This window comes from Fundulus heteroclitus, unplaced genomic scaffold, assembly GCF_011125445.2.
Source record: "Fundulus heteroclitus isolate FHET01 unplaced genomic scaffold, MU-UCD_Fhet_4.1 scaffold_28, whole genome shotgun sequence".
In the NCBI taxonomy this organism is placed as follows: Eukaryota; Metazoa; Chordata; class Actinopteri; order Cyprinodontiformes; family Fundulidae; genus Fundulus; species Fundulus heteroclitus.
In genome coordinates this window covers 3,430,695-3,449,375 of record NW_023396689.1, presented here as the reverse complement: position 1 = coordinate 3,449,375, position 18,681 = coordinate 3,430,695, and the positions used below count along the sequence as shown (strand labels likewise).

The window sequence follows — 18,681 nt, the reverse complement described above, 5'->3', positions numbered from 1 at the left end:
ATGTACAATGTATGCAAACCCTCTGGCATGAGTCTGTGAAAAGTATTAACAAGACAAAACCACCAAAATAATCCTTTGTGAACAATGTTTTTTTTTATTAATTAAATGCTTATTGTGGAATCGTAGTAAATTTCCGCCTTTTTAAATGCATGTACTGGTTTAGGCAAGGAAATCTAGTGGCCAGCCCCACCGAGATGTTTTTTCACCAGCCGCCACTGCATGCACCTGAACACCATTGCATGCTTGGCATTGGAGTTCTAAATATACGAGAATGTGGTCGGCGGTACCCAATGTACGGTCGTGGATAAGCTAAGTCCACCTACTTCTGAGCGACTGACTGTTAATCTTGCTGATAACTGGAAGCGTTTCAAGCAAAGAAAGGGCCCTAGGGGCAAGCAGTGCAGGAGGTGATAATGAAAAACTGAAAGCTTATATTCTTTTGCATGTGATGGGAGAAGACGCTTTATAAGAAACATTATTTAGCCCCTGAGACAAAGCCACTTTAAAGTGCTTTTCTTGTAAACGAGTTTTCAATATAAACATTTCTTTTTTTTTTTTAAAGAAAATTAAGTATCAAAACAGATCAACATTGTTATCCTTTACACCGACATTGCTCCCCCTCTTTTATTTTTACCAAGAAAATTAACTTAAAAGTGCTAAATGCAAGTTGCAACTGTTATGCCAGAAGGCTGTTTGAATATGATTATTATTATTAATTATAATTTGGTATTATAATTTTAATAATAGGTCATTCAAACTCACATAGTAGCCATAACAAAATATGATTCAACTGGTGGTGATCCCAAGGCTATAAGCTTGTAATGACTAATAATAACTAATGCATTTATTAATTAGCTGTTATGAACTCATTTATGCTAGAACAAGGGGCTTGATCGGTTTCTGACTGATGAGGTTTATCCAGCAAGCGTTGATAACTCAATTATAACTGCAATTAAAGTTTAATCTTACTCCTTTATCACCAATCCAATGTAAATGTCTCTGTATTAATCTCAGATGTTAACTCAAAAAGAGAAAGCTCTGTATTCTGATGACCATGCAGACTCTGGATTGAAATGAACACAAACAATTACTATTCCACATGTTATTTATTGAACCAAAACAATTCCCTGTTACAGTAATTAGTCTAATCCAATACATTAGGAAGCTCTACTCACTACTAAACTAAACATGCAAAAGTATATGAGAATAAACAAGTCAAAAATGGATTAAAATGAGAAGTAGCAAATCTTAGTTCAACTCAGTTGTTTTAAAATCACATTCAAGACATCGGCACTTGACGTAGCAGCATTGAAAGACAAAACAGCCTTGAGAATCCAGATGGACGCTTCAATGTTTTCCAACAAGCTAGCTAACAGCTTAGCTACGCTGCACCTTCCCAAGATGGCGACTATGACAACACACAACCTATGACCTTGCATGATGCGCGAGGAGGAGGTCCTAATGACGTAATCAACGCCTACGCTAGTGTGGGGTGTGCCTTAGCTAGGGAGGTGGTCCTGAATGAGCAATTCAAAGCCAGAACGCGGACTGAGAATTCAAACAAAGGGATTGAACTGATAAGAAGACAGGAAAAGAAAAAGGGGAAAAGATAGAAAAATCTGCTCTCGGCGGAGCCACTTATAAAAACCACAAACCAAAACACAGCCAAAATCACTTACAAAATGCATTCACATACATCAGAAAAATCCAGCAGTTAAAACAAACTCCGTCTTGGAGTAATTAAGCATTAAACTAAATCCTAGTAGTTTCTGCCCACGCACGAAATATATCACCTTATGGGTGAAAAGAGAAATAAAAGTGGGAAAGTCCCATTTACCTGTGTTGTCTCACGGGGAGGTCCCAGCTCCAAATGGAGCATTTCGGCGAATGCCGGTCCGTCACACAGCAAAGAGAGGGGGATCCCCGAAGTCTCTGGGCTCTTCGGGTGCTTTGTTTGGCCAAATCGAAAGCGTGGTCTGACGATCACTGGGAGATAACGGCTCTCAGTCTTTGATCGGAGTGGATTCGAAAGTACTTTTTAAGTCAACCTCCGGCATCGGCAGGGATGGGTTGCTTCGGTAAATCTCGGTCCAGCGAGAAAATCGAGCATGTGGCACGTGGGGAATATCCCAACAGGATGAACAGCTGTGGGTGTCTTCCCAGTTTGGTAGGGCGGCAAGTAAGAAGAAAGATCGCAGTGTGCGATCGGGTTAAATACTTATCACCATGACGACGTTATCAGAGTCGGTGGCCATTTTGACCGTGTTGCATGATGGGAGTTGGGGGCCATTTTGACCACATTGCATCATGGGAACTGCAGTCTGTCACGTCCTATACTGGTGTAACACAACACTAAAGCAAATCCTTAGCAGCTCTCAATCAATCTCTTAGGTGGCTAAACATGTCTCTTAAGTCTAGCCAGTCTTTGAACAGTTGGCAATGTCGACACTGTGGAAGGTGACATAGCAGTTAGTGATGCAGATGCTGCTGTCGGCCCACTGTTAGTCAACTCTTTAGATTCAGTGCTGCTGAATCATCTCTGGAGCTGTAGCGTCACTTCCAGTTGGCTGTAGTTGAGGATCTGTGTGATTCCTGCTCAGAGACGTTCCATTCTCCATTTGGATCCTGAAGGAGCATGGAGCAACTTCCTCTTCCACCTGTCCTTTTTTTCCCCCATGTGCCCGTAGAGATGTCCCTGAGATGCACCATATCTCCAGGCTTCGGCACTGGAAGGTGTATTGTCCGATGATGCAGCTTTTACTGTTTTGCTTTTTGTTCCTCCTTTACTTTTCTGACTTTGTGTGTGCTTTTGGGCATCAGCAGGCCCTTATTCACTGGTAGTTTGGAGCGAATGTGTCGACCCATCAGCATTTGGGCTGGTGACAGTCCATTCTGTAGAGGCGCATTCCTGTAGATCAGTAAGCTTTTCTAAAAGTCATCTCTGTCCATGTCTCTGTTTTTTATTATTTTCACAGAACCCTCTGCTAAACCGTTAGACCTTGGGTAGGCTGGGCTCGATGTAGAGTGTTGAAACCCCCATTCATTGGCAAAGGCCTCAAACTCACAGGTGGTAAACTGGGGCTCGATATCCGAAAACAGTTCACATGGGACACCATGTCTGGCGAAGACAGTCTTTATGTAGCTGATGACTGCCTTGCTTGATGTAGACTGCAGTGCTCTCACTTCTGTATAGTTAGAAAAGTAGTCGATGACCACTATGTAACTCTTTCCATCAAAGTCAAATAGATCAGTACCAACCTTGTTGTAAGGTCTATGGGGCACCGGATGAGTCATCATCGGCCCAGCTTGTTGTTTTGGCCTGTGTATGTGGCAAGATCACATGATGCTGTTGTCTGGCTGATAGCTTTTGATGGGACAATCCTTTTTTTTCTGGCCATCCTTTCTGTTTTATGCTCTTGAGTTATTTCATTGTTTTATCAGCATTTGTCTCTGTCTGTATTTGTTCTGTTCTGTCAGCTGTTATTGGCAGAAATGTCACAATCATGTCCACATATGCCTGTATTTCTGCTCTTTTCTCACTGTCTGCACATTCCTCCTTATCCACTGCCCTAGACATGGTGTCAGCGGTGTATATGTATTTACCTTGTGTGTATATCATGTGCATGTCATATTTTTGCAGCCTGATTAGCATGCACTTTATCCGTACTGGACAGTCGTTCAGGGGTTTGGACATGATGGACATAATTTTGGCATGTGACTGCCTACACATTTACCACATTTGAACACTGCAGATTTCTCTCTCTGTTTTTTTTCGTTGGGTAAATTTCTTCTTTTTCATCTGCTCTTTGTGTACCGCATATGCGCTGTTGTTTCACCTCTCCGTAGCTCTTTCCCTTGTGGTTTCTACTGCCCTGCACATAGCGACACACTTATTTAGTGTAAGTCCAGTCTCTCTGAGTAGTCTTTCTCTGAGTGCATTATCCACTGTGCCACAAATGATCCTGTCTCTCACTAATGAATCCAAGAGTGTCAAATTCACAGCATGTGGAGCTCTGCTAAGTACTGGTCAAAATATACTCCTTGCTTTTGGTCATGGGTAAAAGGTCATGTTCTGACTGGGCACAAAGTACTCTTCAAACTTTGTCATTAGCCCTGCTAAAGTCAGATTAGCTTCATCCAGCTGGAAGCTATTATAAATGTCCAAAGTGTCTTCTCCAATCACATGCAAAAGAATATGAGCTTTCAGTTTTTTACACCTTCTGCACCGCTTTCCGCTCGGTATATATTAAATCTTTGCTTTAAATGCTTCCAGTTATCAGCAAGATTACCAGTCAGTCGCCCAGAAGTGGGTGGGCTTAGCTTATCCATGACCGTACATCGGGTACCGCCCTCTCCAGGTGTTGGTTGTCCTCCGCTTTGGGCACCAGGTCCTCTTCTACTCGCTCAATCTGTCCCTTGTCCCCTGCTTCACTTCTACCACTGCTTGCAGCCATCACACGCCAAAGCAAACTCTGGTAGCCTGTTGCGTCACTAGCACAATTTTATCGCCCAGGGCGATGCCACCCATTTGTTATGGCCATAACAAACAGGTAACAAACGAGTTCTAGAGCTTTCACGCTCATAACACCACAGTCAGTAAAACAGGGGAACTACAGGGCACTGTGCTCTCACCATTCCTTTTCACTCTGTACACTTCAGACTACCAGCACAATTCCGACTTCTGCCATCTACAGAAATACTCAAATGATTCTGCAGTTGTCAGATGTATCAGAGATGGATGAGAAGTTGACCACAGAGAGCTAGTGGATTGCTTTGTGACATGGTGTGGAACTATCATCTCATCTTGAATGTGAACAAAACAAGGGAGTTGATTATAGATTTCAGGAGAAACAGGGTTAGCTCAAAGCCTCCCAGGTAAAAAAGTAGTATACTTTAGTGTATTAGAAATATGACTGAAGTGCATGAAGTATAAAACAAGTATGCTTCTACTTGTTGTGCTTTATTTAAAGAGTACTTAATATGTACTTTTTAAAAGTATACTTCAAAAAATATGTAATTAAGTTCAACTTAAGAGTCCAAAAAGTAAGTATACTAATTTACCAGTAATCAAATTATTTTTAAAATGCACTTTTTGAAAGTGTACTTTGTTGTTAATGTATTTTAAATTGTATAGTAGTTTATTTTTTTAAGTGTATTAAATGTGACATACTTAGAGTGGCAATTCTGTGTACTTATGGAAAGTATATTTTTTGGAAATTAATTGTTAGTATACTGTTTTAAAGTGTACTAGTTCATTAGAAGTGTGACTTCTGTACACTTTATTTAGTACACTCTAAAATAAGTTTATTTTTAGTGGCATATCAGAGTACTTTCATAAAATATGTTAAAATACAAAAATGTAAAGTCCTAATTTAGTGTACTTTTAGTAAGTACGCTTATTTGTAATACAGAGTTAGTATAATTTTTGAAAGTGTACACTGATTTTACTTCATCGGTAGTGTAATTAATTTTTTATTTTTTGATTTGCAATTGAAAATAGAAAGAATGAATGATACACGGATTCAGTCAAACCGTGTATCTTTCGTTCTATCTATTTTTAATTGCAAATCAAAAAACGAAAAACAAAAAATGAACTGGTTATTTTGTTTTTTGTTTTTTATGCTTAAACCAAAAATGAAAAAGGGATTGGTTTTTATATTTCAATTCTAAGCTCAGATCGAAAATACGAAATGGAAAACCGGACAGCAGGCAGAGTTTGATTTTAATATTTAATCGGTACAGTTTACGTGACCCGGAAATAGCTGTTTGCGACTTCAGTAAAGTTAGAAAGATATTCACAGATTCGGCTTTTCCGGATCAGTAACTCATCTTCGGATGATTTATTCTACAAAACAGACACCTCTCCGCAACCACAGCAAGGCTGACAGTGAGCTACAACCGTAGTTTCCTCAAAACGAGTCTCCCCCCGCGCTGGGAGAGCTCGCGGCTCTGCAGATGCTAAGGGACCGTCCGCAAGTTGCAACCCAAGAAACATAATTAGAGTGAAATATTCAACAGCGTCACCAAGGAGGGGAGGATTATTATCAAATTAATTTAAAATGTATCTGATCTCATGAATATCATACCACATTTATTGGATTTGAAAATAATATTTTTTTTGAGGAATTTCCCAATGCCTAAATGGCAAACGGCACCTATTTTATTATTAGAATAAGTATAAAATGAGCAATGACTACACTATTGATCATTGTAGTGCCACCAAACTTGTAGAATACATAGATAACCTCATCTAGTTTATACTACAACTCTTACTTTGGGAAAATGTGCTAAACTAAATTTTTTAAGATTTTTTCATTGTTATTGTAAGCATATTACAGCCAATAAGTACACTATAGAATCTATAGTGTACTTATTGGCTGTAATATGTCCCTGTTTTTTCCCAGCATCAGTTTCAGTTCGTGTAGTTTGTTGGACAGGGAACGCACGTTGGACAGGATTATGCCCGGTAGCGGTGAGCGGAGTCCGCGCTTGCGGTGGCGCACCAGCGCGCTTTCCTCTCCTCCGGTGTTTTGCTGCGTGAGCAAAGGTGAGCGCACCTTTGACCAGAATGTCCAGAATTTCCAGCGTAGGGAGAAGAAAAGTAGGGAATAAATCCTCTGGTGATGTAGCCCTGATGTTCATGAGTTCTTCTCGGGTGAAAGAGCTCCGGGTGTCATCGCAAAAACCAGAGTTAAAAAGTAAAACAAAGCAAAAATCAGCGCACCAACACACCGTGGCAGCCGTCCGCGGCGCCATCAGTGGACCAGTGAGGCTGTGGAGGATATTCAGGCGTGTTTGGATTCTACTGACTGGGACGCTTTTAGGACTGCTACCACCACTCTGAATGAGTTCACAGAAGCTGTGACATCATATATCAGCTTCTGTGAGGACTGCTGTGTTCCATCACGAACCAGGGTGATTTAAAATAATGATAAACCCTGGTTCACAGCAACACTCAGAAGGCTAAGGTTGGACAAACAAGATGCCTTCAGAAGTGGGGACAAATGCAGATTCAGAGATGCAAAATACAAGTTTAGCAAAGCGGTGAAGGAGGCTAAACGACTGTACTCTGAGAAGCTGAAAAACCAGTTTTCAGCCAACGACTCTGCTTCTGTCTGGAAAGGGCTTAGGCAGATAACAAACTACAAGCCTAAAGCCCCCCACTCCATGAACGATCGACAGTTAGCAAACGACCTGAACAACTTCTGCTGTCGTTTCGACAGACAAAGGGACTGTCCTGCAACCACCCCCCACGACACCACCCAACAGATCACCTCCACCTCAGTGACAACTCTTTCCATTTACGAGAGACGTTAACAAACTATTCAGAAGACAGAACCCGTGGAAAGCCGCTGGACCAGACTCCGTGTCTCCATCCACCCTGAAGCACTGTGCTGATCAGCTGTCTCCAGTGTTCACAGACATTTTTAACACCTCACTGGCAACATGTCACGTGCCAGCCTGCTTCAAATCCTCCACTATCATCCCTGTTCCCAAGAAGCCAAGGACCACAGGACTTAATGACTTCTGCAGACGACGCGGTCAACCTGGCCCTTCACCACATCCTCCAGCACCTGGACTCTGCAGGAACTTACGCCAGGATCCTGTTTGTGGATTTCAGCCCTGCCTTCAACACCATCATCCCAGCTCTGCTTCAGGAGAAGCTCTCCCAGCTGAATGTGCCCGACTCCACCTGCAGGTGGATCACAGACTTCCTGTCTGACAGGAAGCAGCACATAAAGCTGGGAAAACATGACTCTGACTCACAGCTCATCAGCACTGGTTCCCCCCAGGGCTGTGTTCTTTCTCCTCTGCTCTTCTCCCTGTACACCAACAGCTGCACCTCCAGTCACCAGTCTGTCAAGCTCCTGAAGTTCGCGGACGACACCACTCTCATAGGACTCATCTCTGATGGTGACGAGTCCGCCTACAGGTGGGAGGCTGACCATCTGGTGACCTGGTGCAGGGAGAACAACCTGGAGCTCAACGCCGTAAAAACAGTGGAGATGGTTGTGGACTTCAGGAAGAACTCAGCCCCAGCTACCCCCGTCACCCTCTGTGACTCCACCATCGACACTGTGGAGTCTTTCTGCTTCCTGGGAACTATCATCGCCCAGGACCTAAAGTGGGAGCTGAACATCAACTCCCTCACCAAAAAAGCCCAGCAGAGGATGTACTTCCTGCGGCAGCTGAAGAAATTCAACCTGCCAAGGACAATGATGGTGCAGTTCTACTCCTCTATCATTGAGTCCATCCTCACCTCCTCCATCACCATCTGGTACGCTGGTGCCACCGCTATGGACAAGGGCAGACTGCAGCGTGTCATCAGGTCTGCAGAGAAGGTGATTGGCTGCAATCTTCCGTCTCTCCAGGACCTGTACGCCTCCAGGACTCTGAGGCGTGCAGGGAAGATTGTGGCTGATCCCTCGCACCCCAGTCATGGACTATTTCAGACAATTCCCTCTGGCAGGAGGCTGCGTTCCATCAGGACCAGAACCTCACGCCACAAGAACAGCTTTTTCCCATCTGCTACCGGTCTTATGACCAAGGCCAAGAGCCGCCTATGACTCTGGACACTGTCTCTCTCCCCCGTTCAGGACTTACAAGCTTCTGCGTTACATTAACGCACATTCTACTGAATGTATATTACTTCTGTATATATATATTGATTTTATTCAATTTTACTTTATTTTATTGTATTCTTATTTCTGTCTGCACCATCATCACCAAGTCAAATTCCTTGTATGTGCAAACCTACTTGGCGATTAAACTTGATTCTGATTCTAAACACATTGTCTTTAAATCAGCACCACCAACTGGGGAATTTCACCATTGGAATTTGTTTTGAATTTACTCAAACAATAAATAACAAAAATGAATTCATGTTTTGTCACTTAAGCTAGGGTCGGAAATTTTCCCCAAGTCCCTTTTTAAATAACTGTGCATATGCAAGACCGTCTTACATTGCTATTCCACTCTTCAGGGGGATTCTGTGTAAAAAATCTCCCAAATCCACTCTATTCTTATTTCTTTCTACTGAGTCCTTCCTCTTCTTCTCATAAACATGACCGCCGTTCACTTCTTATGACTCTCAGCCATGTTCAAAGTCAACGGTGAAAGCAGTGGCGCTACAATGAACAGCTAACCACTAATCTAGCCTCTAACCTAGCCGCTAAGCTAATCGGATATATAAACACTAGAAGTGCGCATGCGCAGCCAGCAGTCAGAAAATCAGAAGGAAAGACCACACACACTGCCGTTAAGTGAGCATGTCAGAATGATTGGCATGTGGGACAACCATTGTGCGATTTGCAAAAAAAGCAGAGGTGGGGGGTCATTTCAAGTGTTTTCTAAATGAACATAACGACAAGGTTATGTGGCCTGCAAGCTGTCTGGCTCGAGACAGCATGTAAACTGTCCTGGGCGGTAGGGTGGAGAAATCGGCTGCTGCTGCTTCTTGTCTTGTGGCGCTGCCTGCAAATCCTCATCATCCACCAAAGTTCGTCCTGTAACATTACCATGGCTGTTTGTCCCGTCATCTACTCTTGACCTTTTCTGTTGATTATTTGGGCCGAAATATGACAAAATTACTTTGGGAGTGGGTATTAGTTTACTTTAACCGCTTCGAGCAGAAAACCTATTAATACTCTTTAAAAACATCCATCCATTCCATCCATTTTCCAAACCGCTTCTCCCTCATGGGGTCGCGGGGGGTGCTGGTGCCTATCTCCAGCGTTCACTGGGCGAGAGGCGGGGTACACCCTGGACAGGTTGACAAAACATCCATCCATTCCATCCATTTTCCAAACCGCTTCTCCCTCATGGGGTCGCGGGGGGTGCTGGTGCCTATCTCCAGCGTTCACTGGGCGAGAGGCGGGGTACACCCTGGACAGGTTGCCAGTCTGTCGCAGGGCAACACAGAGAGACAAACAGGACAAACAACCATTCACACCCACACCTAAGGACAATTTGGAGAAGCCAATTAACCTAACAGTCATGTTTTTGGTCTGTGGGAGGAAGCCGGAGTACCCGGAGAGAACCCACGCATGCACAGGGAGAACATGCAAACTCCATGCAGAAAGACCCAGGGGTGTACTCGAACCCAGGACCTTCTTGCTGCAAGGCAACAGCGCTACCCATCTGCAGCCCCTCTTTAAAAACAGACAACAAAAAATTAAATTAACAAATGTGAAGGACACAAGACATGTATTTATATTAGGGCTGTCAAACGATTAAAATTTATAATTTGAATCGATTAATCACATAATGTCGATAGTTAACTCGAGATTAATTGCAAATTAATTGCATGTTTTATCCTTTTATTTCTGAAAATGTAATAGCCTGTTTGAGCATTTTAATATACAATTTTGCAGTAAATGACACTAATAAAATACATGCTTGTACAAAAAATATTTTTATTTTGTTATTTTTCAAGCACTTTTGAGAATTGGAATGAAAATATCCTAGTGTTTATTTTTTTGCCTCTTAAACAAAGATACACATGGTATTAGGCATATACATATACATTAATAAACATTTTGCATTTCAATAAAGTCATAAGTTTATTGTTCGTGTTTTCACTCTCTCTCACACACATCTAATTCTGAGCTGTCACACCAACAACAATATTTTTGTATGCTGTTTATATCCATATTCATACAGTTTAAGCCTGGAAAAAGGTTTTAAATTTCCAGGTCATTCCAGTCTTACACTTTGCTTGCAACTGGGCAGGAGCTTAGTACCCTGAATGAGACTGTTTAGCAACTGTTTAGTAACTCCAGGTCCTTCGTTTGAACATAATTCAGCCTTAGTTTGTCAAATACAGAGAAAACAAATTAATAAGCATTAAAGTGCGGTTTATGGGTTGGATTTCTGTAATGTTATCAGCATGTTAAAAACTCATCTTCAGAACCAGTGTCTGCTCAAAATGGTGATCTGCACCAAGTAATCTACTTTCTGCAGTTATCACCTGTTATTGCACCGTAAACTGCAGAAAATACGTGCAGAGTTGCTCTGTCTGCCTTTACTACCGTCGGCTCCGATGGCGGAGGGATATTTCAGCTGGATACACTCAAAGTGTCTAGTGCAGGAAGGTCTCTTAATAACCGCTGTTTCGTCACTTATTTTAGAGCCCAAATAAGCGATTTCACTTTCAGAAACGTCCCAAAAAAAACGCAACCCGTGACTCATGAAATTTACAAGTGCCTTTAGAATAAAACAAGTCCAAAGTCGCATGAAATAAACAGTCTGTGCAACAGTGAGCGTGGGTCTGCTTTGCTACAGTCTCTAGCTCTCTTGAAACTACGGAAAGCGCTGAGGATAAAAGAAACACAGTCCAGAGAGCACGGCAGGGAAAAAAAAAAAATTAGGGAACGGTGTGTGTGCTTTGACGCGCAATAGGGCTTGGCCGTCATGACGTAATTATTTTGCGTGGCCGCCATGTTGATGGCCTCCGTTACCGCTACTCAGACTACTGCCTATGACTACCGCGTACTGTACTCCCTCTCAGCCGTGTTTTAATTTGATTAATTTCACCTTAACTTGATTTCAACCATGGTAAACCGTTGCTGTATTGTGGGCTGTAACAGCGCAACACATGATCGCCATGGGAAAAACATAGAAAATGGGTTAACTTTCCACCGCTTTCCTGCCTGGAGGCGCAACCACGGAGAACAAGTGTCAGAGATAACGAAGAGTCGTCGGCTCGCTTGGATCGCGGCTGTAAGACGACCGAACATAACTTTCCACAGTATCCCGATGTCAATGAGAGTGTGTTCACTGCATTTTCATTCTGGTAAGTTAAAGATGCACGGTTTTATTTTATAGCCTACATCAGGGGTTTTCAAAGTGGGTGCCGCGGCACCTAGGGGTACCGCGAGGTCACTACGGGGGAGTTTTATATTGAATGTACATTTTACATATTAACAATTTTGTAAATTTATTTTGACGTAAGCAAATATATTCTAAGATGAGGGGCTTCATTTTATATTTTCTTTACTACTTTGAAAAAAATGACAGAGAAATAATTATTAGCAAATAATGCATTTCGGTTGAGGGGGTGTGACGGTGTCATTTGTACGTCGCTATGACAGCAGCGTCCGCGGTGGAGGCTGTCACACTACCCGATCCGTTTTTGTGTGTGTTTTTAATAGTAAACATGTTTCCTAGTTGTGGTTAGGGAAATAAGAATATATACACCATTTCTTAAAGTACATAAAAACCCCGCTATAAACACGTTTAGAAGTACTGTTCGGTTTTTGTAAAAAAAAAAATAAAAAAAAAATTATGTGGGTAATTTTATGACGGGGTCTTCTCTTGTTCGTGATTTGTACACCAGAGGGCGCTAAACTCCTAATCGATAGTTTTAACTATCTAAAAAAACTAATTTTTAGTACAAGATTATTTGTATGACAAAATTCACCGTATAATTAAGGATGAAAATATTTTTTCCAGTCCTGTTTAAACAAATAATAAAACTTATAGAGTGTATTCAGACAATACAGACAAACGTTGCGCAATGATATATTCACGGACTTCTGAGCATATCCGATGACGACATCAAGCAATACAGTGGAGAATGTAAAACGCATCAATTTCTTCCAGAAAAATCGTAAATATTTTCTCTAAAATATAGTTTAGCATTCTTTAATGATAAAAGTATAGAAATAAGTATTTTCATTAACGTAATTACATTATTTTTTTGGTGACCCGGAAGTTATTCTGTTCGCGCGTGCGCAAATGAGCTGATGGTACGGATCGTGCTACCGGTACGGATCGGGTAGTGGCAGAGGCAAAACAAATATGGACAAGTTTGTGAAGCGAACCAGTTCAGATCCTTCGCGTCTGGACACACCAGAAGCAACACCTGAAGAGTCAGCGGGAGCAAAGAGGCCAAAGATAAGACACTACAATGACTGTTTTCTCAAATATGGATTATTCTGGAGTGGGGATGCTACATGTCCCAGACCTGTATGCCTAATCTGCAGGGAGACGCTAGCAAACAACGCTATGGCTCCTAGTAAACTGTCAAGGCACTTTGACACAAAGCACCAGGACTATAAAAATAAAGACATTGAATTCTTCAGAAGGCTAAAATCACAAAATGCCACACAGAGTGAACGTATGCTGTCCCATGTTCGTGTGTCAGAGAAAGCACAGAGGGCTAGTTATATGGTAGCTGAAATCATCGCTAAAGCAAAAAAGCCGCACACCATTGCAGAATCGCTAATTTTACCGGCATGCAAAAACATTGTTCAAGTAATGCTAGGACCAGACGCTGCCAAAGAAATCGATAAGATTCCGCTCTCTGACAACACCATCAAACGGCGCATTGATGATATGTCCGGTGACATTGAAGCTAGTCTCTGTGACAGACTACGACAGACCGGAAAATTTTCACTTCAAATAGATGATTCCACCGATGCAAGTGCCGTTTGTCACCTGATCGCTAACGTGAGGTACGTCGATGAGGACCGCATAACAGAAAACTTCCTATTTTGTAACTCACTGAAAAATCATGCCACGGGTGATGAGATATACAGGGTCACAAATGATTATTTCATGGAAAATGGCCTTAACTGGCAAATGTGCGCAGGTATATGTACCGATGGCGCTGCGTGCATGACGGGCCGAGTTAAAGGTTTTGTGACGAAAGCAAAAGAGAGAAATCCCACCATAAGAGCGACACACTGCATGCTCCACAGGGAGAGTCTTATTGCAAAAACAATGCCCCCTGATCTCACTGAGGTATTGGATCAAGCGGTCAAAATTGTCAACTACATTAAGTCCCGCCCGCTTAGGACACGACTATTAGGCGCCCTCTGCAATGAAATGGGATCTGAACATCTGGGTCTCTTATTACACACTGAGGTCCGATGGTTATCAAGGGGTAAAGCATTGGCCCGTGTTTATGAACTAAGAGAAGAACTATTGGCTTTTGCTAGTGAGCATGACATTCCTTTTCAAGAGCAGATTAATGAAGACTTGTGGTGGCTCAAACTAGCTTACCTGGCTGACATTTTTGGACACATGAACGAGCTAAATGCAAAAATGCAGGGTAAAAATGAAACCCTTCTCACAGCAACAGACAAAATCAATGGCTTCAGGGCAAAATAAGGACAGTGGCAACAGAGAGTGGCTAAAAAAAATCTTGATATGTTTCCACTGACAACTAGCAATGCCACACACAAGACTGCAGTTTTTGTTCCATTCTGTGTCTGCTCACCTTACTAAACTGGAAGAAAGGTTTGAGAACTATTTCCCACAAAAAAATGCAGAGTTTGACTGGGTTCGAGATCCATTTCACCATCTTGCCACAACATCTGCTGCAAAATGTTTGACTACAAAGGGGCAGGATGAGCTTGTAGAGCTGCAAGCAGACCGGACACTGAAGTTAAAGCACAGTGAACTTTCATTGGACACATTTTGGCTCTGTGTAAGACAGGAGTATCCCTCTATTTCAGAAGGTGCCATCAATGTGTTAATACAGTTCCCCACCTCCTACCTTTGTGACCTGGCTTTCTCCTCTCTGACATACATGAAAAATAAGCTGAGGCAAAGGCTCTCAGTAGAAGAGGATCTCCGTGTTTCACTGACCACAATCCCCCCTCGCATCAACAGACTGTGCAGTCAGAGACAGGGGCATGTGTCCCATTCAAACTGACATAGACACCATTTTCTGCAATAGTACAAGTATTTGTTTGAGGCCCATACTTGTTATGTTCTGGTTATATCGGCATAACTTATTTCAAGTGTTTTTGAAACTAAAATATTTATGTTAATATATCACCATTTGGGATATATTTTGTTGGAAAATGCTGATCTTCATTGTTGTTACAATAGGCTTACTGTTTTAATAAAACAGTTCTATAAGTTTCTACATGCTGTTATGCTTGACATTACAAAAATATTGCACAAATGAAGAGTAGAATGTGAAATAAAGTTTAGGGGTACCACGGCTGGGTGGAAAAATGTGTAGGGGTACCTTGAGCCAGAAAAGTTTGGGAACCACTGGCCTACATTGTTTCTTTCCTTCAACCACGACACCACATACATGCATGAATGCGCGCCCAGAGACGGTTGATAAAGGCTCAAATACGTGAGAAACCCGGAGGGTTTAGGGAGGGTTGGCAGTTAACGTTACTAACCACACCTTTGAAACACATAGCAACTAGTTAAAAGTACATTACATGCGTGAGTGGTTGTTAGCACTAACGGTTAGCAGATACTAAACTAGCAGGTGCCAGAGCCCGTCTGAGCACAGCTTACCTTTGTACGAATTACTGTGTTCCCACTGTTTGCTGGCTTTATGAGCTGCAGCTCCTGAACCCATCCATTTGTGAACTGCACATGAGACTCCAAGGACTTGTAGCTTCAGAACTGTTCTGAAGTATAGGCGCTCACACCACAAACAAGGTAGCCGAAGACGTCCGATATGCAAAACAGTGGCAACAAGTCTTCGTGGGCGCTCCACTCATTGTTTGAAACTTCATATGGATCCAAATTATTAATAATGCTGATTTTGTCAACATACCAGTCCCTGGCTTCTCTATTTAATGTGTCCCGGTATATTCCAGATCCTTTTCGGGATTTTAACATCTTTTTTCTTTCTATTCTACTGCTACGTCTCTTCGTTCAACAACGTTATGTCAGCGTTATGTTAACGTTCGCATAGCCATCAACATGGCCATCACGTCCCACAATGCAACGCGGATCCCAAGCCCTATTAACGGCGACAAAAATTTTTTCGGCGTTGTGGTTAACAAAGTTAACGCGTTAAAACGGACAGCCCTACTTTATATACATTTTTAAAAATCCATAATATTACTTATTCAGACCAGATGGGGGGAATGTATCCCCCCCAGGGATAAAACATGAATGACCAGAGGGGGGGACATCACAAACAGAGGGGGGGTAAATCCCCCCCGGCAAATCGCACCCAGGGGACAACCAATAGATAAGGCGATTCCCCCAGAACTCGAGGGACAGATGGAGGTAAGCATACAATGTCTATGGGTGAGAGCAGGAACAAAACTCTGACAAATCCATGTTTTGAGTTTTTATTGGCATGCAACTCCCACAGAGAATTATTTTTTAACCTCCTTTTTGTGAATACATAATGTAGTAACCACTTTCAGGATGGAAAGAAGAATTTACCCAGTATAACAAAAAGTGTTTCTGAACAGGATTACCAACTATAGCTTTAAGATGGGAGTCGTAGTTCTAGCCATACAAACGTTGAATTATTAATTAAAAAATCTTTAAACTTTTACTTATGATTAGCGATAAAACAATCTTCAAAAGGTTGAGATTAAAATAACATTCAGCTGAGGCTTATCGGAGGTAAGTAGCAAACAAAAAAGAAGTGGACATTCCAGTCATTAGTTGAAATCAAACAAAAAACAAATTTATGAAACAGTCAAGTGGACAAATAGATTTTCTCTCATCATTGTTAGTATTTTACTTCTCATGACAGGGGAGGCACTGCCTCATCTGTCTTTCATGACGGAAGAATGCATAAGCAGGTATACACAAGAAAAGATTAGAGATTGTTTTATTGTCCCACAACGAGAAAATTAGGGTATGCCAGAGGCAAAGACATAGTTACACACAATAATTAGAAATGAAAAAAAGATGAATGGATGTGTATTGAAAATTGCTCGAGGTTTAATAAAACTTAAAAAAAACATTGTTTTAGAATGATTGTTCTAAACCTCAACAACTTACGTAACAATAAACTAATTTCTCAAGAGATTTTGTTTTTTGAGCTGTTCTTTAAAATGTTGCTGCTTGTGATCCCTTGTTTTTTAAATGAATATTGCTTACATTTTCTGTTGCTGCTATGCTTAATATTTCAGAGTCAGACTGCTGTATGGTGTTATTTTACTGCACTGTCTTTACTCTTATATACTCACTAGTATACACAGGAATATGTGTTAAATACAAGATATGTGTTGATGCTTTGTCAGGTTATTATGAAAATTTTATTTATTATATTTCCTCTGTATATTCAGACTTCAAGCAAAATGTTCGAGGAGGTTCAATAAGAGCAGTGGATGTTTACAACGTCATGTGCTGGATACTAGGTGTGGATCCTTTGCCTAATAACGGATCCTGGTCTCGAGTGGAGTATCTACTAAATGGCTTTGAAAGTCCATTCCAGTCTGATACACTTTGCAATATTGTTCTTTTAGGAGTACTTTTGTTAGTATTTTACTAAAACATTAAGTATTTTGGATCAGATGAAATGCTAATTTGATCTTTGATATATATGATGGTAATTATCTGGTATAGATTTGAATTGTAAGGATGTGCTGTGGTACGCAGATGTTAATGAAACTGGGTCTAGGTGTATCTATGCCCAGGGGCCCCTGGTGATGGTCCCTCTCTTTTGATAAAAGTGCAACTTGCTGAGGGAAATTAAACTACTTTGTGTCATGTACAGTCATATTCAATCAATTAGAAAATACATTTCTAAGAGGCTTGGTTGTCAAATTAAAAGTACCTTTTGGAAGAAAACAACTTTAAGTTGGTATAAAACATACTTTTCATCAAGCCCCCAATCCTGCATGAAAAATGCTGCTTTTTTATTGGTCTGATGCAATATTTTAATCTTAAATACTGTTTTTTAGGTGGAAATCATAATGAACAGAAATAAAGGCTTTAAAACATCATCAGTCTTTTAACCTATATAATGTGCTGCCCTAGTGAATTTAGTTACTGACAAATGAATTTTTCAATAGCATTCAAATTTATTTAATATGACTTGTGTATATTTTTGCCACTGTAGCAAATATTAAAAACCACTTAAAATTTTACACCCCATTTTTGATTTTTTATATTAAAATTGTATGTTATAAACATCATTTAACCCTACAAAACTATTACAAATGTATTGACATTAATATTAATACTTGTAATGAGTGTCTGTTAATATCTGACTAACTGTAAAGTTAACATATCTATTCGCTTGTTTTCTTCCTTATGATTTACTTTGTGTGACTTTTGTTGGGTTGTTAAAACTATGCAAGATACTATTTCACTTTTATTGTTTTTGGTTGGCTTTTTTTCCTCATTTCTGGAATAAATTTGTTTGATCTAAAATTATTGTTCTGTGTTACTATGAACTGATGGACACATAAATAACACCACAAAAAGCTATACAAATTCAAAGAATATATAAGCTTGGTTGGCCAGCAAGAAGTCAAGATGCAAAAATTGCCCCAAAAAGACAGAATAACTTTTCATTAAAAATTATTAGATTTATCTGCAAATCTGCATTTAGTTTCTGGCGTTAAACTAAAAAATAGATCTATTTTTTCTTTTTTCACAAGATGAAGAGAAAATAAAATAAAGATAATTCTGACGAGTCTTTGATATAGAGAGGACTGGGGACCTTGTGAATGAGCTCTATTCCACATTGACAAGCTGCTGTCTGTTTGAGAAAGCATGTTTCCACTACATATATTGTTGAGAAAGCAGAACTTTAAGAGGTGCTTCTTAAAATAGATGTAATCTACAAAAGGAGAGCTGAGGGTGCATTTGTCCAATCACGTTGGCAATGGCTGGAAGAAGGTGAGCAGAACTTTTTTAGATTGGAAAGATAACAGACAAAAAACAATTCTGTTACACAACTAACAAACAATGGCTCTGTAGTTGATAATTCCAACAAAAATCTCTCAA

At 40.8% G+C, this 18,681-nt stretch overlaps 1 protein-coding gene across 1 annotated transcript in view; it reads left to right on the top strand.

The window, feature by feature from the left end:
• Positions 1–17,984, top strand: part of enpp6 (ectonucleotide pyrophosphatase/phosphodiesterase 6) — a 162,644-nt gene extending 144,660 nt beyond the window's left edge. The window contains exon 8 of the mRNA XM_036130043.1: positions 17,013–17,984. Coding sequence (XP_035985936.1) covers positions 17,013–17,218 — 206 coding nt within the window. The 3' untranslated portion in view covers positions 17,219–17,984. The remainder of the gene's footprint in view (positions 1–17,012) is intronic.
• The last annotated feature ends 697 nt before the right edge of the window (positions 17,985–18,681 follow it).